This window comes from Pectinophora gossypiella, chromosome Z, assembly GCF_024362695.1.
Source record: "Pectinophora gossypiella chromosome Z, ilPecGoss1.1, whole genome shotgun sequence".
Lineage (NCBI taxonomy): Eukaryota > Metazoa > Arthropoda > Insecta > Lepidoptera > Gelechiidae > Pectinophora > Pectinophora gossypiella.
In genome coordinates, this window is record NC_065433.1 from 21,231,364 (window position 1) to 21,256,723 (window position 25,360).

Consider the following 25,360-nt stretch of genomic DNA (forward strand, 5'->3'; position numbering starts at 1 on the left):
ATTGATATCCTGGTAGAGTAATTAGAAAATGCTAGTTCGATACGTCTCAGCTAGCCGAGACGAACTGGTGTAGGATTTCCAGGCGGTAAACCCCCGTAAACCCTACATCAATACGTCCCAGACAGCGAACTGGAGCAGGATTTCTAGGTTTGAAATAAAATATTTGATATAAAATGTGCTAGAAACCCTCATTCTACTCGTCAACCTCGCGTGACATACATGAAACGATTGTTTTCAATGACTTTTTCTTATTTTGTAGAAAAGCGATAATACATCTTAGCGTCAAACATTGTAGCATAGTATATTCTTAAATATAAAATAATAAATAATGAAAAGAATACAATTTTGAGAGTGATGTTTATAAAAACAAAAAAATACTAACATCTTCTCTATAATATAAGCGTCAAACTTGGTGTAATTGTAAACAGTAAGGTAAAATAGCAACTACTCAGTAATAAATAAAGTTCAAAATAATACCTATTTGTAATTCTTGGCATTTATTTATAGTGGATATGTTCTCATGTGTACCTTGGAAATTACCTAATATATTTTTAAAATATACAGGGTGTTAGTGACATCTTAACGAAAACTTTGAGGGATGATTCAGGCCATGATTCTGAGTTGATATCAAGTGGAATTTTCCGTCGCAAAAGTATGGAACGGAAAATAATTTAAATAAGCTCTAAAATTTTCATGACTTCTCCGAAAGGAAATTCCACTTGATATCGACTCAGAATCATGGTCTGAATCATCCCCTTCAGTATTCGTTACAGTGTCACTAACACCCATACCTACTTGTATGGCTACTGTATGTACTTGTATGGGGTGTAAGTGACATCGTAACGAATACTGAGAGGGATGATTCAGCTGATTATTCTAAGTTAATATCAAGTGGAATTTTCCATCGCAAAAGTATAGAATTGAAAATAATTTAAAAAAACTAAAATAATAACATGAATTTTGCGACGGAAAATTCCACTTGATATTAACTCAGAATCATGGTCTGAATCATCCCTCTGAGTATTTGTTACGATGTCACTAACACCCTGTATAGCTACCACAAAAATAACTATTTAATTTATAAGTACAAGTACCTATATACAATGAGGGACATTCCAAGCTATGTACCCCAAAAACAATATAAATGGTGTTGTACAGATTTAACGTGATAATTACCTATTTTCTCTTTGTTCGGTTACATCGGGTTTGAGGGTAGGCCTGTGCCCAGCAGAGAACCGTATATAGGCTGTTTATGTCGGGTAAATAGGTTTTTTAATTATTCAAAAATATAATGTAATGGCAAAAGCATATTATATAAAATAGTGCCAAATCTGTTAGGCCAAACCTGAACAAGACCCAATCGTGCGACCTATTCCACTTACGTAATAAAGACGCGGGCTGCAAGCTAAACATTCAATTGCGCGAGATGCCAATAGCTACTATCCTAGGTACCTGGGTGTGATCCTGGACACACTGCTAATATTTATAAGGTGCGAAAACACCAGGCAGAAAGTGCACACAAGAAACAATTTCCTGCGCCGATTTGTTGTTTCGAGGTCAAGCATTGAACGAAATTTGCGGGATTACTGATTGCCTAAAACTGACCCCGGTATAAATGCTGTATCCGCTAACTAGAATTGCGCCTGCAACGGTTTGTAGAGCCGTGGCAAGCTCTTCTGAAATAGCTGAAATGCTAGATGACACTCGGCATCCCTATTATATCGTAAGGTGCGTGTCCCCTCTTCGCGACAACGATTGATATAGAGAGATAAGACGGGAGCGTTTTAAGGTTCCTTTCCCCTTTACCTAGCCGTCCTCCACCTGGACTTGATCTACAGCGGCTTACCTGGAAGTTTTGTAGAATTCGTACACAGGTAGGCGGAAGTAAAGAGAATCCGTCCAAGTGGGGAGTGCAGGTGTAGTGCGAACCACTCGATGTCGTGTCCAGCGTGCCCAAATAACTGCACGCTGGAAAATAGCGGAGTTTTGGACCGATATCAAAGATTTGCTGTCGACACGAAAAAAGAAGATGAATTATTTTGTTTTTTATTAGTTTTACATTTAATGAGGTGCGCGGGGTGAGGCCATGGGGGACACCCATGTGCGTTATCAATTTTGATGGTTTTGGTCGCAAATGAATCATAGTTTCATTACGACAACAATACAACACAACGTAAAAAAATACGGAAATCATGATTTTGCTTTGGCCTGAATGAGTGGCCCACCTGTGGGCCGTGTGGCGTTGAACATGTGAAATTATACATTTACAATTGCATGTATCTACAAAAACGTAATTCATCACAAGAAGAGTGTTATGCTGAGGTGTGACAAGTGGATATTTCACAGGCTTTTTTACCATGCAGGTAGGTATAGATGAGCTTGATCTCTTCTCTACGATAGTCTTAAATTTAAACAAATAAATAGTCAAATAAAATATTTATTGATTTATTTTGTTTATTAGTCTTAATTTTAACAGTAGTAATACATTTAGATATTTACCAGACTGTTTAGGTACTCAAAATCAGTTTATGTATTATTAATTTGATAATCACAATATTACAAAATAAAAGTAGCTAGAAATAGCAGAGTAGCTATCTAAAAATATGACTTCACTCATTAGAGAATGTTTACTTATTGGTCCATTTGAATGTTCTTCATCTATATTAAACATATAACTATATATACATACATTTTTAAGGCACTTAACATAATTACATATACATTGGCCCCAATTCCTGCAGGCACCTCTAATTTTATTTTTAAGTTCTAGCTACCTATATATTAAAGGGACGGTTGGTTCATTTCAAAATGAATGAATAACCCAGGCAAATAAAATAGACATCTGCTGTCAACTTAATTCTATTGGATTATTGAGCAGTGTAAAAAATATTTTTTTTATGAGAATAAAGCTGAAATTTTCTTTCATTAAAAGCTTTTCACTGAAATTTTATGCCTGTCTATTACTCATCCCTTTCCTTTTTGGTGGTGGTGGACGAAAATGACAGGTGTAACAAAATAAAATTAGATGGTGTCTGCACAAATTAGCACCATTATTATTAACTGGAAATATGAAATTAATAGTAGACAATATATTATGTTAACATTTTAATAAAAAAAGACATTAAAGTAACTTATTTATTAACTCATATAAATATTATAAAATGTTTATGACTATACCTATCATACTTGTTGCCAAGTCTTGGGCCGATACTATTTAGGTTGCCATTGACACGATAAGAAGAAGAGCAGTATGTACACAATTATTGGTTATCTTCAAAATTATGTAAAACACTTTGGAATTTTATTTTATCAGGAGGAATAATAGGCTGAATGTTATCAGGAGTTTTACTTCTCATTAAAAATGGCTTTAAAAGACTTTTTATTTTGTTATCATTGTTGACACCAAAATCAATTTCAGCCCTTTCTACTTGCTTTTCAATGATATCCACATTGCTTTGCAACTTTGTAATTACTTCATTGATGGTAGTTACCTTCTTAGAAAGTGTAGTTATTTCACTACGGTACTTGCTGATGTCTTCAGTCACCGCTATAACGCAGTCCCCATTTTTTAATTTTATCATTTGCAATACGCTAGTGAGCTCTTCAAGTCTCGTTAACATATTATCAATTACGTCCTGAACTGTCTGGAATCCACTTGAAACGTCCAATTTGAAATATGCAGAATAGTCCTTGACTACTTCTTCCAACATCTTGATCAACTTTGTTGTTTCAACTGTGCTAAACTCCAAAATCCGGGTACAAATATTCAAAGAGACTCACAAATTTATTTAGCAAATCTGTCACGAGTTTTGACAACTCTCTCGCAGTAAACGGCACCAGATGAAGAATTGGTAAAATTAATTCCATAATTTTATATAGGTATTCTGTAGTACTCCAAAACGTACATTATGTTAGTAAAATATGTTGTATGTAGCCTTGGACCAAATAATGTCATGTTTTACTATTGTGAAATTACAATTCGAAATCAAAGGCAAAACGCAAAGTACTTTTGTACTTTTTTTTACAACTCGCAATGTTGCCAGGTTTATTCATACATACTTTTTTAAAATTGTAAGGCCCGTCTCATGCGGAGATACACAAAAATTATAGTTTGAGTCTGGAGCATATTCTGGAGTAGTTCTGTATTAAAATATTGATTTAAAGTCGGTATATTATTGAACCCTTCAAAACTAACACTAATATATTTATGTGATGAATTATAGAGATATTTGATATGATGGTCACGACATTTTCCATACATCATCGGTGATTGATTCAGTTCGTGTGTGTATGGGTTACCGTTACCCACCATTATAGACTGCATCTATCACAATTTATTTTTCACACTCTTATTATTATTGTTTGTTTTACAAAACGAATTCTAGTGTATTTATTAAAAGACGGACTTTTCAGACTTTTTTGTATAGAAAATACCGGAAGCCTCATAGGTGCACGTACGACTATCACTTATTTTGGCTGAATTTATAATCTATCTTTGCTTTATATTCTTGAATATAAAAAGTTAGTTTAGTGACGTCACAAATTTTGTCAAGGAATGGTCGAGGCGAGATCGCCTCCTGTTTTAGCTTTTTGTGTAACAATTTATTACGGTATAATTTATCATAAGTAATGCTACCTTCAACGGGTTATTTTAAAGGAATTACCTGTCCATTTTACGACAGTGGCTTGTGTGAAAGACCCTATTGTCATTTTCGTCATGTAAAGAAAGATACTTTAGCGAACACAACAAATGAAGCTATGGAAAGTGGGACAATACTACAAAAACTTGTAACAGCAGCAGTGCAGAAAGTTCTTCAGCAAACCGAAGCCTCGTCTTCGTCGACGATTGCTCCGCAACTATTGGCCCCTGAAGATACCAATGACATTTGTAAAGTAAACAACACTCAAACTAAAGCCACATACAACCCGACACCTATTGCTGAGCTAAATAAAATAGTCAGTGTAGAGACGGAAAACAATGATGATACCGCTGAACAAAGAAAGAGGCATATACCGGTGCCATATACACCTAGAAAACCTTCAAATTTGCCTGTTAAAAGGCCAGTAGAAACAAACGGTTCTTCCAAACCTTTTATATATGTACCACCCCCAGCAAAGTACACACCTGGTTGTCCTGAAACTGTCCCATTAGATCTTTATACACCAAAAGGATCAACAGAGTCAAATGAAAAATATATGCCGGGAACTGAAACTGAATTACAGAAATATACTCCCAAAGACACACAGCATCCAAGTAAGCATAACTATATTCCATCTGATAGAAATAACAGTAAAAAGAAAGTGCTAGAATATAAACCAGCAAAAGTAAGCAGTAAAAATGAAATGCCCACAGTGACCTATGAGCCTACACCAAAATCACTGGTGCCCTGCTTTTCAAGTGATGAAGATGAACCAGAATCTAAAAAAGCTAAACTTGTGAATGACCTTAATGGATTAGACGATTTAGGACCAGAATTTGATATACTTGATCAAATATTGGATGAAGAAAAAGCTCAAAATTACAAAGACAATGATGAAACCTCTAAAATAAGCAGTCCAAGTGTAGATTCTTCCAAAAAACACAGTGATGAAAAAAAAGAGTCCAGTAGAAAACATAGTAATGAAAACTCAAAAAGACATAAAAGCTCAACTAACAAACATGATGATAAAAAATCTCATGACAATAAAAAATCACATGATAAACTAAAATCTGAAAAGAAAGAAAAATCATCATCTCGCAGCAGAAATGAGGCAAAACCAAAAGAGCCCACTAAGAAGAGCGAAGAGGAAAAATCAAAAGAGTCTATTAAAAAGAGTCACAAGAGTTCCAGTAGAGATAAGAGCAAAGAAGAAAGAAAAGATAAATCTCCTGAGAAGAAAAAATATTCTAGTTCTAAAGGATCAGATAAAAAATCCAGACATTCTGAAAATGATTCATCTAAGAGTTCAGAAAAACATTCTAAACATTCTAGTAGCTCAAGCTCCAAACATGATAAGAAAAGAAAAGACAGAAAGAATGACCGCAATAAAAACACAAATGAATCTGAAGATAAGAAGCTGAGGGTTAAAGAATCAGTTTATAATGACATGTCTGACAATGATAATAATTTTCTTGCTGATGACACAGAATTTTGCCAAAAAGATGATGAATTAATAGATCTTTCTGAATCTGATGAAGAAACAATAGCCCTGGAATGCAAAAGAATATTTGAAGAATATGTTCCCACTGAAAAAACAACTTTAAATGTAGAGGAAACGAAAAGTAATAATCAATTGTTAGAAAACAGCAATGACAATGAATATGTGCCTAGTAAGAAACGAATATCTCGAACTACAGATAAAAATATTAAGATCATCCAAAAACCTCCATTAAAACCAGATTATAAAGTAAGTGCAGCACAGGCTATGGCCAATAGATTAACAAAAATAAAAGAGTACCATACTACAAAAAATGTGTTGGAAACTTCCAGCAATAACAATTTAGTAATAAAGCCTGAAGTTGCTAAAAATCCACCTAATGTTTCAAACTCCACCAACTCTAAAATTCGCATCGCTCATGTGCCATATGCATCAACATTGCTTAGTGCTAAGAGAACTATAGCACCTCAACCGCGATTAAAAAATGAAGAGCCATCTACTAGCTCTACCACAATACAAACTGTTAAAAAGGGCGCACAAAGAATTGCACATATACCAAACGAAAAATTTATTGACAGGCCTGGTGTTTTGGAGCCATTAGCATCAAAAATTCCTGCAAATATAAGATCTACATATCTAAATATGATGATAGATGAATGTCTGAAAATCTATCTATCTGCAACAGATGCCTATGCCAGAGCTCAACATGAAGAACTCGCAACTAGTAAGAAATGCTCTACTGTACAGATTTATAAAAACTCTGCCGTGCTTTCTGTGAGCCGCTTGAGGAAGGAGTTACAGGAATGCAACGGGGTAAAGAAATCTGGATCTGAATGTTCTACATTACAGAAAATGACTCCAACTTTGTCTGGAAACATTAGTAGTGTCGGTTCATGGAGCATAGAAACTAAAAATAGAAGAATAGTAGACAACTCGCAAGAATTTACAGGAGTCAAATTTTACAATAACATAAAGAAATGGATTCTCACAGAAGAGCAATTGCAAGAAAATGGCTTTCCAAGGCCACACATGTCTGGTGAAAAAGGTAGAGCAATTATATATGGTCAAAATAAAAGACAAACCCCACCAAAAGGACTGCTGAGAACATGTTGCCGTTGCAAAAAAGAGTATACTGTTGATAAAAAAGGTTTTGCTGTTGTTAAAGAAGAATGTATTTACCATCCTAACAATAAATACAGAGTTCGTGGAGAGGTTAAATACCAGTGCTGCAGTCAAGAAAGCAGCTCTGATGGGTGTTGCATTGCACCATGTCATGTGTATGAATATGTAGACTTTGAAAATTTAAGAGGGTATATTAGAACAATGCCACCAGATACAAATATTGAAGATTATGGAGTGTATTCCTTAGACTGTGAAATGTGTTACACAACACAAGGTTTAGATTTGACAAGGGTTACGGTTATTAATTCTGCTTGCAAGGTTGTTTATGAGACCCTTATCAGGCCTCTGCATCCAATCATCGACTATAATACAAGATATTCTGGCATAACAGAAGAGCATATGGCAAATGTTAAAACCACATTATTGGACGTCCAAGCAACACTTCTTTCCATGTTTAATAGCAGAACTATATTAGTTGGACATAGTCTGGAGTCAGATTTTAAGGCTCTAAAGTTAATCCATGACACTGTAGTGGACACAAGTGTTTTGTTTCCTCACAAAATGGGCCCACCCTACAAAAGAGCACTTAGAAATTTAAGTTCAGAATATTTAAAGAAAATTATTCAGAACTCGGTAGATGGCCACGACAGTGCTGAAGATGCTATGGTTTGCATGGAATTAATTATTTATAAACTAAAAGAAGATTTGAAAACAAGATGATAATGTGTATCAAAAGTTTAGTTACATAATAACGTGTATTTAAATTAAAGTAATAGATTGAAATGTAATTTATTGCACTTGTTGTGGTAGAGATACAGTACTATATTTTTATTGTATGGTTATTTGTTAGATTGCCTTGGTAAACATGTTACTGTCTCTTTTTTATCATCTGAATGTCAGTAGTCGTCTTTTTTAATATACTTAGGTATCAATTGACTTTTGTGACTGTTATATCTAATTGCAATAAAATTAGGTAGGATCTAGGTTACAATAATTAGCATTATTATTATTATTTCTAGTTAAAATGATATTCAATCAATACCGATGTATGTACCTTTTGTATTAAACTTTTTTTTTATATTACCAAGGTATTTTTATTATCTAGTATAGTTATTCAATTTAAATCAGACTTTGTGAGACTCCTTTATTTGACTAGTAGGTACATTGCAGGCTGAATGACTTGTCGGAAAAAGTGAGATGATTCCTCGTTTCGGAAGACTCATCAAGCCGTTGGTTGGGCGGCTACTAGCCCCAACGCCACAAATCCGCAATGGAGGCTAACAAGCAGCGGGGTAGAGTATATTATACTCCCTCCGTACGTTATACCCTCTCCGGTTGATTGAGAGGAGGCCTGTGCCCAGCAGTGGGACGTATATAGGCAGTTTATGAACTCCCAAAAGAGCCTACTAATGATTATCGAAACTGTGCAGGTCTTTGTAATATTCGGACACCAAACGATCACCAACTTAGGGAATCTGTACTGAAGTGAGTCTATTATATACACAAGGGATAGAGATAATTAAAACACACTTGTAAAACCGAAAATAATATTTACTAGATAGGTACATACAATTATGTCACGTCATTGAAACTTTTAGCTTTAAAGACATTTTAAAAATAGTAATAAAACTGCTACAGTGTTTCAGAAAACATCCATTGGGACATTTGGTAGATCGTAAACGTTACATTTAAAGAAAGTAAATAGAAGCGAACCAAAACTTGTATTATTTTAAGTAAACAAAAAAACAAGTAAAAAGTAGGTGGCAAAAAAAACAGTAAAACACCTATAAGTTGAGTAACATTTATCTGATTAGAATGTAAATACTACTTGAAGTATATTAACTCTAAAATTAATTACAATTTAACATATAGCAACACTCAGAACTCCTGGAAGTTTTAAGTAGTAGGTATATTGATTATTGATTAATTTTACAGATCTTACACACATTTAAGAATTATTGTTCAGGTGAGTCTCAATCTCAACATTTTATTACAGGTCTGTTGCTGATTAACTTCTTGCAAATCTTGAATATACCTTATTTATTATTACCTATAAAATAATGTTACATGAAATAAAACAATTAATTAGAGAATCTAATATTATGGACATGATGGTATTTAATTTACCCATATAATTTCACATCAGCATGCATGAGACGATGGGGTGGTTAGAAAGTAATTACTGAAAAAATATAACATACAAGCTTAAGCTTTAATTGGGTACAAGGAACAATACGAGTATTTGAGAACCTACTATTAAAATGGTTCTCCATCTTCCAAATGAAGCTTTATTGTTCCTTTAAAGTACAAATGGACGATTTAAGACATTTTTAAGTTAGTTCATTAGAGGGCAAATAATGACAATAATTTTGGTAAATTTATGTTTCTATGATTTATATGATAATCATCATTACACAATTTGCTATAGTGATAATTAAGCGTTACATTAGAGCATTATATAATCATCCAATCACCTTGCAAATAAGGGAGATCTAAAAATGTTCATAGAGTATGGTCATAAATTAATATCTTTTAACATGCGTGTGAACAAAAAGACGTGTAGTTTGTTTGGCTTGACGATTTTCTTAGTAAATGTGCCTGCATTTTGTATAATATTGAGTCATGCTTAATTTGCACAAATTGTTAATTAAGTAGGTATGTGTTTATGAATTTTCTAAATAGATATATATATTATACATATATATGTCTGAGTAATGATACATTTATAAATTGTTACTATCATATTTAAACTACAAGCTATTGGTTTATGATTTCAAAAGTTAAACCAGCATTTAGCTCTATTCGGCAGAGCCTACAAACTGAGTTAGTACGGCCATTTTGTTGTCCCAATGAATATAAAATGGAGGTATTGGCCGGTGATCGGCAGGTGTGGTCGTGCATAAATCACTGATGTCGAGATCCAGCTGCCCTCAGCTAATCGATAAATGATTGTTCTACACAAGCTTTCACCCGTTTCTCATATTCTCGACGATTCTCCTTATATAGTTGTGCAGCCATTGAGTTCGCTGGAGAATTGGGGTTGGGGTCACTAAGTAGAGACTGAAACAAACAAAATGAAGCAGTTATTATTAGGTAGCAGGTATATTCGCTAAAACGACGATGAATAAAATCTTATACTGATTGAATGTACTATAATAAAAAATAAACAAATTTTAAAAGAATATGCACTGGAATCGGCTGAATTCGACATAATCAAGATGATGATCATAAAATAAGATAATAATTAACATAAACAAGAGATGTAATCAAGAGTCGAAGTGGGTTTGGGGAAAATACCTGTATAGAAGTCAAAATGGCTGACACGTCGTACGTCGGGCTCCATCGATTTTGCAAAATGTCTAAGCAAATGCCGCCATCAGCGTAAACATTTGGATGAAACATTTTCGAAACAAACCGGACAGTCGGCGGTTTGTTTGGGTATTCCTCTGTGAATTCTATGGTGAGTTTGAATGTTCCATCCTCAAATGGAGTGTCATGAGGCCCAAATATAACAGCATTCCAGATCATGATGTTGTTATCAGTCGGAGCTCCCGAGACGCCAGTGGGTGGATCCTCTTGTAAACTGTGGAAGATAAATTATGACAGCCTTAGTAACTCATATCTTTTTACTCCTCTTATCTTACCCTAAATCCTTTTCTATTTAAAATACATAGATAAACTCACGCCCTTAATTCCTAACGTGATAGACAGTAACACAAGTAGTTAGAAGACAAGTTGCTGCCACTTCAATACAAAATCTTAAGATGGATATGATAAGCAGTATGGTTACAGGTGATCGGCCTATTGTCCATTACAATGATCCAGCGTACTGTCGGTTTTAACGACATTCCCACCTGGGCAAGATAAACATCCGCAGTTGGGAGAATAGGCAGACGAAAACTTTCTATATTTTTTATTCACGCCCATTCCAGCTGAATTAAAATTTTTGTACTTTACTATTTCTATTAAAAACATAGAAAGCGTTAGGGGTCAGGGTTTTCGCCTGTTGTGTAGCCTAGCCACACCTTGGACATCCATCCATACATATATCTTATACTTACCGTGTGCCGCCTGACCCGACGTGTACGTGGCTTAAGGCCAATCACGACTAAAGTAAAATCCAGAGGGGTGCGTCGGCACAGGATGCAAATTGGTGAAATCTCTCAATTTTTATTTTATAATTAGTGAGCCTCTTCTAACAGACAGTTTGGCAACCCTTTTAGGCTGTTGCTTTTTTAGGTAGTATCTAGATATTATATAGACATTTATATAATGGAAAATCTCCGCTCCCTACCAGCGTGTCAGCTAGGTTTACCTCGCCCCTTTACTTTAGTCCTCAATCGTGAAGGTTGCACGCGGATCGTTGTTTCTATTTTTTATCAGTTTAGTTCATATGTTCTAATTTAGAAATTAGACGCTCTGTTGTCTGATTCGAATATTTGGACTCCAGTAATTGCCCGCGCCGGCGCGCCTGGGTGGTGCCTATAAGTAGGTATTTATTTTTCATGGTGATTGTTGACCAAAACATGCTAATCATTTGCAATAAAATTAGTTCAGTGATTTTTTGAGCCAATTGTAAAGTCTATTTATTTATATTCTGAACTTTCATTGTTAATTATTTTTGTTTTTGATTTGTGTGGTAAATAAATCAATATTAACTGATGATTATAAAAGCTTCATATGTAGTGCTACCTACCTAAGTAAGTAATGACAGTTAAATTAGGTACTGCAATTGGCAGCCCTTAAATGTCACATACACAGATGCGTGTGTATGGTAACATCATTGTGTAGTGTCTTGTAAAATGAGGTTGTTTGTATCAAGTGTCCTGGGTGTGCTTCTGAAGAAATCTTGTCGAAAAATGAAGGCAAAAACTTAACTAATATAACATTATTAAGAAACTATTTCAAGATAATTTACAAAGTAGGTACATAATACACATGGACAATGCAAAGAAAAATTTAATGAATTTTCTCAAGCATTATTTTTAACAGCAATATTTTTAGAAATTCAGAAAATAAGTTATAGGTGGAACTGAAGAAGCCAATGAAATCTGGATTTATTAATTGGATTTCATCTGTCATGTTGTACCTATAATAAACCAAACTTCACAACGTGCAAATAGCACTTCTTGGCCAATCGTTAAATTTCATTGTTTTGAATTTTAATTATGTGATGATGTCCAATATTAGTCAAAGAAATAGTGTTTGAGAAACTGATCAGAATATGAACAGCCATAACAAAAAATAATCAGTATTGCATGCTCAACAGACCCAAGGTAAAAAAGCGTGTATGTTAAGTCCCGCTGCAGGGCACAAGTCTGATCCCATTGATCTGATGGGGGGGGGGGGGGGGGGTATGAAACATTTTCCACCATGTTGTTCCACTGGGCATTGATAGATTCAAGGCAATTCAAACAGGCCTGACATACAAATTTTTTTGATGTTCAATACTTGGTTTAGTTTTTAGTAGGTAATTTCATTCTGAAGACCATTCTTTACATTTTTGATTTTGATCTTGGATTTTTGTAATACGTAGAAGAAATACAATAAAATTCTTCATCATACATTGGAAAGATATTACTGAGACCAATAGCTTTATCTGTTGTAAAAATAAGAATTTTTGAATAGCTAGTAGGTAGGTTTGACTTAATTTAACTTAATTGACAAATATGAATTGTAAGTAGTGGGTATGTTTATTGTTTTTGGATTGTTACTAACCACTAACAATCAAAACTAAACTTAGTTTTCATGCATATGGTCTAGTTAGCGTTACAATAAAACTATGGATTTAATATCCTCAATATAAGTATTTGTATCATTGACATAGTATAGGTATATTTCCAATATTTATGACTATATTACAAACATAATTAGGGTGTTTTCACATAATTCAAATTCAATCAGATTCTGCCAAGGGACGATCTGAAATGGTTGTAGAACTATTACTACTACTAGATGCACTACATATATCTCTAAGTATTTTTTTACTAAACTGACTGTGATTGGATAAGAATCGGAGGTAGTGCAGAAAATCCATTAGGGCCATGGAATATAGAAGTGTGTTTTAAGAGAAATTTGCCATAAAAAGCAAAGCCAATAAACCACATTTCAGTACTTTATGGAGAAGTTATAACTACAAACCACTTATGACAACTATGATAATGATAATAACCATAGTCTGGTGTCATTGTATTAAAATGTATTAGGTTGGACATATTTCGCAATATAGGTACTTTAATTGAGTAGTTAGGTACTGTAATCTAAAAATAAACAGTTCAAACAAAGAAAACAAAACGCTAGTGTTTACATTGAGTATCTGAAAAGAGGTGACTAGCAACTTGTTGTGTATGAATATTTGGGTTGCGAAAAGTTGAAATCCGTTTAGGTAACCTAGATAGCGTACCAACGCAACGTCGTAAAGGCATAGTGGCGTGAGACGTGACGTAGCTTATACTACTTATAGGACGGTACACAAAGAAAACCTTTCTCTGTAAATCTGTTTTTCGACGTATACAATGAAACGTATGTAGGTAGAACAGAATAGAAATCGATGAAAATGACAGTGATGTAATTTTGATGATTCAGCATAACCAAACCTATTTTGACCTAAAAACCAAACTAAAAACAGATTGTTTCAATTTATACAGAATATTTGGGACAGTTTAAAATGTATATATGAGAATAATCTAGATACAGACCGTTTGAAATCCCTCATCAGGCGTCTTCTGGCTGGAGTTGACATTTTGATTTTAAGCACTCACTCTTGGTAACACTAGTATGCTTTATTATTTTGTGATTTAGATGATTTACAATAAGTTTAACTTGCACACAAAAGATTATTCCTTTGTCAATACTGTGTTAGAATTTTTGTCGTCACGGCCAGTGAGATGGTTGCCAGATGACCATGAAATTAGCAATTTTTTTAGGTCCGATAAGACAGGACTACCAACTTAAGTGGATGTTTTTTATTACTTTTTATTCGTATACATGCGCAACTAACTTCAGTTTAATAGCCGATTTTTGAATGCTGTTTTTAAGTGGCAACACTGGTAGTTTCTAGTTCCGCCATGCCATCTACCCGGTATTTTGGGTGTCCCAATCAAAGACCTTGTATAGAATAGACGGATAATATTTTAGAGTGACGATCAAACTATCACAGCTCTCTTTCTTCCCTATGGCGACAATCTCTGTGGAAAAAAGAAACAAACATAGACAAACACCGCTGTCTAGAACGTCAGTGTTTACCTCAGAACAATAACTAAAGCATAGAAGGAAGGCTAAAATAGCAACAGAACTCTATAATTCTGCTCTACTTTATCTTACGGAACCGGCGTAATGTTAGACAAAGACGCATATACAAAAATTGTTTCGTAATTTCGTAGGTTGTCACAAGTTTTTCATTGCCTAGTGTTGGGTTTCACTTTAGTAATATGTCGATAAAATTAAATTTACTTACAATTAATGTCGATAAATTTTTTTTACAAGATTTCTTTTTGTAGGATGCAATTATCTTCTTCTTGATGAAAGGAGACTCTGTCTCTGATAGGTAAGTATCTAACCATTTTTGGATTATATTGTCTGGTTTATATTAGTTTGGAGCTGCAGCTCACATTCAGGAAGGAAAGAAAATAGCCAACTGTTATCGTTTCATCGGTAAGTATTTTGTAATATTCGAATTTATTTATGATGTCATCCGCCGTGCACTGGTGTCGATCGACGTGCCGTGCAAATTGGAACCGCCGCCGCCGGGTCTAAGCCGCACAGACGGTAAGAGGCCCGATGGGGTCACGCCATAGACATAGAAAAGAGTATGGACTGGAAATACCTACAGAAAAAACGTGCCACTCTGTAAACATAAAATGGCGGTCTTTACTAGGGCTACAAGCTGTTTCAATACTAGGATTACCATACTCGTACCTACTAGATATAGCATTATACTTAAAAAAATACGGCATACAAGTATTCATAAGAGAACAGAAAGGGAAAGTAAAAGGTAGGTAGGTGGTGTACTGTATCTTTCGTGTAAAACTTGTAAGTATTGTATGTTGTGTGCAATAAAGTATATTTGTATTTGTAAAGGAAGGTTTAGTCAAGATTTATCTAAGTCGCTTACACAAATCTATAACATTCATTACATTCTTTATTGGGCGCAGTTCGTATCAACCTGGAGTGTTGGAGTAGGAGTAAATAAGAACAGGAGGTAAAATGAAATATAAATTAGATCATAAATCTGTTCATTTTCATTAGCAAGTATTTATTTCACACGTTATTAATTATGTACATTATATTTACAATAAATACAAATTTATTAATTTCTAAACAGTGTCAATTTGCTTAGAAACTGTCTTTGTGACACCCTGACACATTGTTTTTTTTTTCATTAAGTCGTTTGATCTTGAGGCGGGACTTGTTCAGCTTTTCTTTTAAATTTTTCATCTCGTCTTCTTGAACTGACTGAAATAAAGTTTAATAATAATGTTAAAATAGTATATGTACAAAATAATCTATAAAAATAAAAGTAAAATATATCTGATTTAAGTGCATTGTGCAGCTGGTTGAATTATACACTCTATATATGTATATCATGTTAAAAATATAAAAAAAGAAAATTATTTGATATACCTTTTCATGTAAATCCAGTCGACACTTTTGGATTTAATATCTGAAATCAAAGATAATAATAATTTACTTATATAAAACGTGTACAACTCATAATTGTTTAGACATAAAACAACTACAGACTTAGTATATACTAAGTTTATTAAGTACATAATAATATGTAGTTGAATGATAGATAGTATAAACGTGTTGTGATAACATGATACAAATATCTTATCTATCTATCCAGCAGTGAGATGATGCAGGCTAGGCTGAAATTTAAATTTAAACACCATTTCATCTGTCTGATCTATAATGTTCAATGTAGGAATAGCATCGTCTCGAAGACGCCTCCACTTTGAATTAGGAACACACATAAATGAATCCGCAGTAAAATGTTTCGAGCAAATACGGCTGTACTTATTTGGAATCCAATTTCGTCTATTAATGCGAATTATCCATTCTTTCTCTTTGTTATCGTCTACAGGAAATCTAAAAATTAAAAGTATCGATAATTTTAGTACATCACTATGGACAATCAACATAACCTCAAATCAATTCCGTATTCATCGATGAAACGTATAATATAATGGATATCTCAAATATTTTATGCTACAAATCTATTCAGCAAAACATATTACTTTCCTAAAATTGTTCAGCAGTTCACATTTCACTAGAAAATTACAAAAAACTTACCGATGAAACGACAGAAGTTGTTGGCTATTTTCTTTTCTTCCTGAATGTGAGCTGCAGCCCCATACCACACAAGACATAATGTCACACAGTCGAGACACTCAATTATTTGATATAAATAAAAGTTTCTTTCCATTTATTTGGAAAAATATTGTTAAATTATCACTTAAAACAATCTGAACACAAGACACTCGTAAACACAGTTGACGCGACCGTGTCAAATAGTTCGGTAAATATAAGTAAAATCTTCTTATGTATGTTACTATGTATTTGGCCGAGTTAAAATGAGTCCAATAGGTCCAAATGACATTTCATGATGTGACAACCTCGGAAAAAATGAAGCAAAGAGCGAATCATTTGTCCTTTTCTCACTCATAGTTTGTGTCGTAAGCTAGAAGAGAGCCGGTTTATAGTTTCTGAATTCTTATTTTAGCCTTCCTTCTATGCTTTAGTTATTGTTCTGAGGTGTTTACCGTTTTGAGATGTTGTGGTAGTCAGCTGGATACCAAACCTGCCGTTAGTTTTTTGGTGTTTTGGGACATTATTTTAACTTTTTATATAAACAATCTGTGAAATAGTTATTCATTATGAACCATGGCTTGCGTAGCTATTGGTTGTGAGAGTAGAATGGGTGTTATAATGGAGAACGATCAAACAATGTCTCACCATGGGTAAGTTATCGACCACATAATACATGTTTGTGTGCAAGAAATACATTACCTGGTCTGGTTTTTGTAAAGTTTATTGAGCCCTAAACACGATGCAGACGCATATTTTCAGCAAAGCCGTCCCATTTGTACAAATAATTGATTTCACATTTTACGTTAATCAGCTTTGACAGATCATGTACCCAAAGTATTATAAGTAGTGTTGTCCTTTGATGTCGATAACATAATATTATGTTTTAATGTATCATCTACATGTGCTATTCTATTCTCGTTTAATTTATTTTTCGACCTGTTTCCGATTTGTATGAAGATTACATAAATATATTGTATTTTCCAGATTTTCTAAATATCCTAATTTACGAAACCAGAAATTAAGAAACAATTGGATTCAGACCATGAAACGAGATGATTCTCTCTTCTGAAGGACGCCTTCTCCTTATTTAAGCCTGTGCTAATTACATTTCGATGTATCTTGCTTTCTATCGAGCAGGATACCAAACAAAAATATTACATAGAGATGCAGTACCAACAATATTCACTCACATATCTCACATAAGTAAGTTTAGTTATAAGTTTATAGATGAATTTGCAGCTATTTCGTTTTTGTATTCTACATTAGCATGGAAAAAATAATTCAATACAATACAAATATTCTCTATTGCACAAAATAATTAGTATGAATAACTATTTTTGTAAGTACCTGTGATTATTCCTTCTATGTGCAATGTGTAAACATGTAATTCTTGTGTATTTGTGTGCTCCACGTTAATATGTGCCATTCTTGCAGGTAAAGTTATAACGACCAGAGCCGACACTGTACACTTCTAAAGAAAGTGAACATGAGGAAAAATTTTTTTACCACCAAAAATCGGAATTGTTAAGTGTTTCGTACGGTTCTTCATAGGTATCTATCTATTTGGGAACGAATAGGTATTGTTTTGATTAAAATACTTGTTATCCACTCCGATATGGATACAAGGGCCTTGTTTCTGCATTTAATCACTCAATTTGTATGTACAAAGTTTTAGATCTTGGCCTAAAATAATATCGATAAAGACATAGAACATCCCTAGTGGTCGTGACACAAAATATATACAAATAAGTACGTTTCTATAACAAACCCGCTACGCAAGTACAAAAGGCGTTACGACGATAGTATATTTATCTCTTTTTAACTTATGACGGCTCACATGAGTGCGAAAAACCAAACCTATGTTTTTCTTTCGTCTTAAATATGCTCCGTCTATTCTATACAAGGTCTTTGGTCCCAATATATCGGGTAGTCACGAAGCAAGGACAACCGGTAATCACAGAGTAGGGACCTTTTCGTTTCTGGTTGTGTACGAGCTCGTATTGAAATGTATGGGCGGTGATGTAAAGGAAACCAGTTAGTAATAATGTTAGTAATACTTGTTATTCAACCGGGGTAAGTATTTTTATCAACCACGGTGTCCCGTGAATGCTGCCGTGTTTGAAGATAGTCATTGGTCATTGATTGTCTTGTTATTAGTAGTATTAGAAATAGTTTCCACCCTGCTTCCATCCATCCTTCCATCCAAACCCTACAAAAATGTGGACTTTTAGGTTGGTATACATGTAAAGTCATGTCATGTTCGATGTTGTAGATGTTAGTGTGTGGCAGCCAGGTGGCAGCACTGCCTGAATGTATCTCAAAGATCTCTCGAATCACTCGAATGAATAATATGAATATCGATATTTGATACCGTATCATCTCTACTTGGTCTGTGTTTGATACTCTCGTTGCTCGGAACTCTCGGCTCGAGTAGTCGAGTTGTCTTTCTTAATTTTTTGTTTTTTTGGTTGTTTTGACTTTTGACAGCTAAGGCAGAGTTTACGTTTTCTAAAATAGTATTAATTAAATAGCTCTTACATGAATCTGTTGCGAAAGTTAACATTATTCTGCATTAACGATAACAAGCTTACATATTTTACCTAGAGCCATATCTATAGATATTTGAAATGGATGAGCAACCAGCGAAGAGGATTCTCTTCGACAAATCTACAGTAAGTTTAAAATCTAAAATATTTATTATTAAAATAAGTTGGTAAATGTTGTTAATGTCACATACATAATATGACGCGTGTTTCTGTTGTACAATAAAAAATGAAGTAATATACATATACTCTAAAGTAGATACAACAATTATACTTTTTTGTAGCTTTTCAATCTGAAGGCAGAAGTTTTAAAGAAGCAGGAAGAGATTAAGAATAAGAAACGTTTGCCGGAATACAAGATAGAGAACTTTAAACCACCACCAGCAAAGTCTAGTGAGAATGATTGCAAAACCAAGGAAAAAACCAAGAAAACCTTTAAAGACAGTCTCCGGGCTGTGGACATTGAAGAAGTAGAAGCTATCAAGAAGGCTAAGTAAGTGCTAATGTGACAAAAATGCTTAAGTTGTAAGACCAAATATTCTTTTGAACTCCAAAACCCATTGTTTAACTATTGTAGCTGAAAATCTCAGTCTTACAAGGTTATTATAAAATTTGAATACCTATAATCAACTTTAGAGATGTGCTGAACAAAAAGAAATAAGTAATGTTTTTCTGATTTACAGGGCAGTATTGGAAAAAAAAGCAGAGCTATATGAACATCTTTCAAACCCTATGGGAGAATCTCAAATGGCTGGTCGTTTTCTTGTGGACTTTGGAAAGAGGAGGGATATTGAAAGTGATAAAATAAGAAAGTGTAATAGCGAAAAGAAGCCTGAACCTCCTCTTCCTATAGTTCTGGATAATAGTTGCACTATGGAGAATTCAAGCGATGAAGATGAATGGTAACTACCTGATATAGTAACAAAAAAAAGATTTAGGGTTCCTTAGATAACAAATCTCCTAGTTATGATCTAAATAGATACATAGCTTATTGGCCAATATAAAATTTAGGTAGAGCTTTTTAAATTTTTGCCTAAAATTCATGTGTGTTCCTTAAAATAAAAGCCTGTCAGTTAACCGTCCCTTTCCTTTTTGGCAGATAAGAAAATGATAGGTATAACTTTAAACTGGAATCAGTACAAATTTTAGTTTGCAAATTAACGATTTTATTCTGGTATAAATAATGTAATAATGTTATAAGTAGTAATAGTAGTTCTTGAAGAAAAATAACTCTTGACTAATTTAATACTTTTCTGTTCAGGACAGAATATGTTGATTGCCTGGGTCGAACTCGGACCTGCCCTAAAACCGATTTACAATACCTTTTGGAAAAAGATAAGAATCTAAAAAAGGAAATTTTTGAAGAAGAAGAGGATGTACACCAACCGAGTACAAGTAAAGAGGAGGTAAGATATGCAAGGATATATCACTTGTAATAGAATTATTATTTCATTATAAATTACAAGGAATCAATCTTATTACAGGATTTATTGCATTCTTTTGTCCATATATTGTCACCTTTGTTAACTTAAGGGGAGATACCCACATAGCAGGTTGCAAGCATATCGCGCGCGATGCGATTGAATGAAGTAACGTCATTGGTTAAGCGAGAAATAAACCAATTCCATTGGTTAATTTCTCGCACTTATGCGCAACATGAGGAGTTCATTTACTGACCCTGGAGTCTACTGCATAAGTTGATGGAAGTTGAAGGAATAATACTACGTATTATTGTTTATGTCGTTATAAACCCATCCCTCACAGATTAACCGACGAGGAGGCATTTGCGGAGGCTGTTTATGTTGTTGTGAAATGAAGGAATTCAGTAATCCAATATTTTACAGATTTCTGAAAAGCCTTTCCTGGTGCAAAAGACGAATGATTATTTAAAATCACTTCGAGAGAAATGGGAAGAAAAAGAAAGGGAAATATTGGCCAAGAATTATGAAGACATACATTACCAAGACCTTCTTTTTGATGGTAAGAGTTCAATCATAATTATTTTAAAAAAAATATACGGTCGAATTGGGAACCTCCTCGTTTTTTGAAGTCGGTAAAAACCATGCTTATGATATTCTTTCACTCTAAAATTACAGAACTCTGAATACCGTTGACAAAAAACTAATTGTGGTATTATGTATCAATTTCCAGAGGCCCGTATGCATGGCGTGGGTTACTTCTCATTCAGCACGGATGCGGCAGAGCGTCAGAGACAAATGGACGAGCTGATGAAACGCCGCGAGGAGACCTTGCGGGAACAGGCGGCTATGGAAGAGAAGACGAAGCAACGTGACGAGATGCTCGCCGCTAGAGTGAAAGCAGCCCGTATGCGTCAGCGGATCCGCGCCGGACTGCCACCAGATGATGGTATGAAAACTGTCTTTTTTATATAAACTCTTATTTATATAATAGGTTAGGTAGATTCATAAAATTTAAATCATGGAAACATACCTACCAATCTTTTTCATTCATTTGCTTTAGAATTTGCCTTGCTTGGCGGCGAAAGGATCTACCCTACCAATCGCATTTATCATTGATGTGTGATTGTGGTTGATTGATATTTATTTACTTACGTGATTTCTTGCCCCGAAATGGGTTAGGACTAGAAGGAAAAATAGTGACAGGAAAATAGAATCGGCTTGTGAGCGACAGCCAGGTCAATACTCACGTCCGGTGTGAGCCTGGTGGTGTTACCGACAAGTTCAGTGTGTCAGTCGGCGTAGCCCCAAATAAGGGTCTTACTTGTTTCTCCTCATAGATGCTTTGACGTTAGATATACAGGAAGGGCATCTCAGTGCATGTTATTCTTCGACGACATTGTCCTTGTCAGAGAAAATGCTTCCGAAATCCAGAGCAGACTGGAAAATAAAGGCATGTAATTAGGAGGGATGAAAGGTTATTATGTGGAAAATTATGAGTATGAGTAGAGTAAAGTGTAGATGAATTGTGTGAAGAAAGATAAGTGTATGAAAGGTACTGAGATGACGACTGACGGAGTGGGTCAAGGGCAGGAGTATGATGAAACGCTTTTTTTGTTGCAGCTAAACTACAGTACAAGGAACTTATAATAGATGCTCTAAATCAGATTAAGGCCGACCAGGATAAAAGAGCGAAGGAGAAGGAACAACAAATAAAAGAAGAATTAGAAAAAGAGAGACAGAAGTTACGTGAGGCTCATGTTCGCGAATGGGATCGCGGCAAGGATGGCGTGGATGAAAAAGTAAAGAAGTTTAAAGAAATGACCCAAGAAGAGTATGTAGAACAACAAAGATCTAAAAGAATAGATGAATTTGCACCTCTGCCGACAACGTCAAGTAGTAACACGGATTCTACAATGAATGACAAGGTCAGATTAATACCGAAGAAAACTCCAGTATGTACCAAGACATGGTCAGATGTACTCCCAAAACCGAAAACTCCCCCTCCTCCTGTTATTTGCGACTTTACAAGTGATACAGAAAATAAAAAGGGTCTTTACTTTTCTACTTTCAAAAAATCACAACATAATATACAATATAAAAACTTTGTTAAAGCGCAAGAGCCAACAGCTATAATTAATGAATTGAGTGACGGGGAATCTGATGGTGAAAGTAAATCAGAAAAGAGGCAATTGGAATCTGATCACGCAGAAATACCTCCTCCTCCAACTTACGAGTATTATGGTCCGCAGGCCAAAAAAGCGAAGTCCCACAAGCCTTTTGAGTCCGACATCAGGGAAGCTTTTGCCCAAGGAACTAAAAATTTAGAACCCAAAGCTAGTAATCGTCGCCTGCCACAGCAGTATGATTTTTCGTTAGGATAAGATAAAATTATACTAAACCGTAATACTAAATTGTTAGTAAAATGGCAAACCTCACCAGCCAATGGAATCTGATTTGAACGATACTCACCTCTGATGAGGCATCAAGAACAACTAATAATAATAATACAAAACATTGTTGCACACATATTTATACGAAAACATATACTAAGGTGGGCAAAGGCGGCCTTATAGTTAAAATCAATCTCTTCCAGACAACCTTCGACACATGAATAGATTGCAGCATAGTGGGCAAATACACGCATATAGACATAGATAAGTTTTATCATCATCATCAACAGCCCATTAACGTCCCCACTGCTGGGGCACGGGCCTTCCCTATGGATGGATAGGGAGACATTATTTATAAAAAAATATGTATGATGAGATAATGTATAAAAATAAGTAAATATACATTTATACAAATAATATACTGAATAATAAAGTAACGGTAATAAATGGAAACTATTACAGAAGTATGATTTTTATTTAGAGTAAGGTACAATATACCAAAAGCGCCGTACCAAAAACGCTATCAGGTAGGTCCGTCCCTCTTCTTTTCCGTGGATAAGAAAATGACAGACATAACTTAAGGTGATTCGTTTTCCATACAAAAGTTGATGCAGTGCTACAGGAAAACGGATAGAGGAATATTGTTATAAAACCGATAAATAGTAATATTTTGGTGTATTATTTTCGCAAACTAACAAAAATTTAGGGTCCGAATACGAGAAGTACCATATTTCAGACCCTCAATTTTGATCAATTCTACATTTGTAGTGGTGCAGATTACAGTGTATTTGCTGAGCGTGTAGAGGTGTCAATGTTAGTTTGTGTGCGTGATAGTTTTTTTTTTTCTAAAGGCTTTGACTACTTGACAAGTGTAATAGAATGTCAGTGACAATTTATAAAGAGATTTTGTATGAAGAGAATAAATATAAATAAAAAATAAAAATACTACAATCTGAGAAAAGGAATATTGGAAAAATATTTTTGTAATAACGTATCTTATTTAAACATTTTTAAATAATGGGTAAATACCGTGTTTTAAAAGAGGACATATATTATAAAAAAAAATCAATACATAAAATGAAATGGCTGTATGGGCATAGTTCCCTTTGCCTTATCCTTCGGGGAAAACCAAATCAAAAAAGAAGTTGTTGCATTTGCCGGCCTAAATAGTAGTCATTTATAATTAATTGTTTTTCCATCCAACATACAGATTTATTTATATTCTCTTTGCCGCGGACTTTTTGGTGGGACCGGGAACGGGAAGGTTGCTTTCTTCATTGAATAATCTAAATAATCAATACGAAGTGGTGTTTTGTGGTTAATGATCACATTAGTCGGAAAACATTCCCGATAGTATTATTAAATCGGAATATTCAATAAACAAAGTGTACCTATCTATTTTCGCTTTGCGCCAACAAGCCGCTTACTTCGTTTGGGGTTCGGAGTAGGAGTCTGCTCCAAGGGTGGGGTGGGGGCTTAGGTTTCATCATTTCATTAATCATCATCAAGAAAAAAAAACACAAGACATGGCTGTATGTTCATAGTTCCCTTTGCCTTGCCCTTTGGGAAAAAAAATAAGATAAATTTTGAAATTCTTATGTATAAGGCTTTTCGGCGGGAGACGGGAACGGGACAGTTGCTTTCTTCGTTGAGTAATCTAAATAATTAATACGAAGTGGTGTTTTGTGGTTAATGATCGCATTAAGTTAGTCAGAAGACATTCGCGAGTGTTATTATATTGGAGTATTCAATGAACAAAGTGTATCTGCCTATTTTCGCTTCGTGCCGGGAAGCCGCTTCATAACTCAAAAGTTTATGCGGACTTTTGAGTTAATTCGTTTGGGGTTCGGAGTAGGAGTCTACTCCGAGGGTGGGGGCTTAGGTTTCATCATCATCATCCATCACCTTTCATCATTTCATTAATCATCAAGAAAAAAAATACGTAAGACATGGCTGTATGGGCATAGTTCCCTTTGCCTTACCCTTCGGGGAAAACCAAACCAAAAAAAAAAAAATTCTTATGTATAATAAACAAACAGGCTTTTTGGCGGGAGGCGGGAACGGGACAGTTGCTTTCTTCATTGAATAATCTAAATAATTAATACGAAGTGGTGTTTTGTGGTTAATGATCGCATTAAGTTAGTCGGAAGACATTCGCGAGTGTTATTATATTGGAGTATTCAATAAACAAAGTGTATCTGCCTATTTTCGCTTCGTGTCAGGAAGCCGCTTCATAACTCAAAAGTTTATGCGGACTTTTGAGTTAATTCGTTTGGGGTTCGGAGTAGGAGTCTACTCCGAGGGTGGGGGCTTAGGTTTCATCATCATCACCTTTCATCATTTCATTAATCATCAAGAAAAAAAATACGTCAGACATGGCTGTATGGGCATAGTTCCCTTTGCCTTACCCTTCGGGGAAAACCAAACCAAAAAA

The 25,360-nt window shown here is 34.6% G+C and overlaps 3 protein-coding genes and 1 long non-coding RNA gene across 4 annotated transcripts; 2 read left to right on the forward strand and 2 right to left on the reverse strand.

The window, feature by feature from the left end:
- Window positions 1–4,548: 4,548 nt before the first annotated feature.
- LOC126380621 (RNA exonuclease 1 homolog) lies at window positions 4,549–8,336 on the forward strand. Its single transcript, XM_050030152.1, has one exon. It carries the CDS (start codon window positions 4,630–4,632, stop codon window positions 7,978–7,980), a length of 3,351 nt encoding a protein of 1,116 aa, XP_049886109.1. The 5' UTR covers window positions 4,549–4,629; the 3' UTR covers window positions 7,981–8,336.
- A 454-nt stretch (window positions 8,337–8,790) lies between these two features.
- LOC126380663 (ubiquitin-conjugating enzyme E2-17 kDa) lies at window positions 8,791–14,197 on the reverse strand. Its single transcript, XM_050030230.1, has 3 exons — window positions 13,959–14,197; window positions 10,558–10,843; window positions 8,791–10,320 (listed from the first exon to the last, which is right to left on the reverse strand). The coding sequence occupies exons 1-3, from the start codon at window positions 14,000–14,002 to the stop codon at window positions 10,195–10,197; spliced, it is 456 nt and encodes a 151-aa protein (XP_049886187.1). The 5' UTR covers window positions 14,003–14,197; the 3' UTR covers window positions 8,791–10,194.
- A 917-nt stretch (window positions 14,198–15,114) lies between these two features.
- Window positions 15,115–16,744, reverse strand: LOC126380674 (uncharacterized). Its single transcript, XR_007568505.1, has 3 exons — window positions 16,555–16,744; window positions 15,883–15,922; window positions 15,115–15,714 (listed from the first exon to the last, which is right to left on the reverse strand). It is a non-coding gene; the product is annotated as an uncharacterized LOC126380674 (long non-coding RNA).
- Window positions 16,745–18,745: 2,001 nt separating this feature from the next.
- Window positions 18,746–25,344, forward strand: LOC126380628 (coiled-coil domain-containing protein 174). Its single transcript, XM_050030169.1, has 7 exons — window positions 18,746–19,244; window positions 19,400–19,608; window positions 19,799–20,017; window positions 20,377–20,521; window positions 20,960–21,095; window positions 21,267–21,482; window positions 22,157–25,344. The coding sequence occupies exons 1-7, from the start codon at window positions 19,200–19,202 to the stop codon at window positions 22,915–22,917; spliced, it is 1,731 nt and encodes a 576-aa protein (XP_049886126.1). The 5' UTR covers window positions 18,746–19,199; the 3' UTR covers window positions 22,918–25,344.
- The last annotated feature ends 16 nt before the right edge of the window (window positions 25,345–25,360 follow it).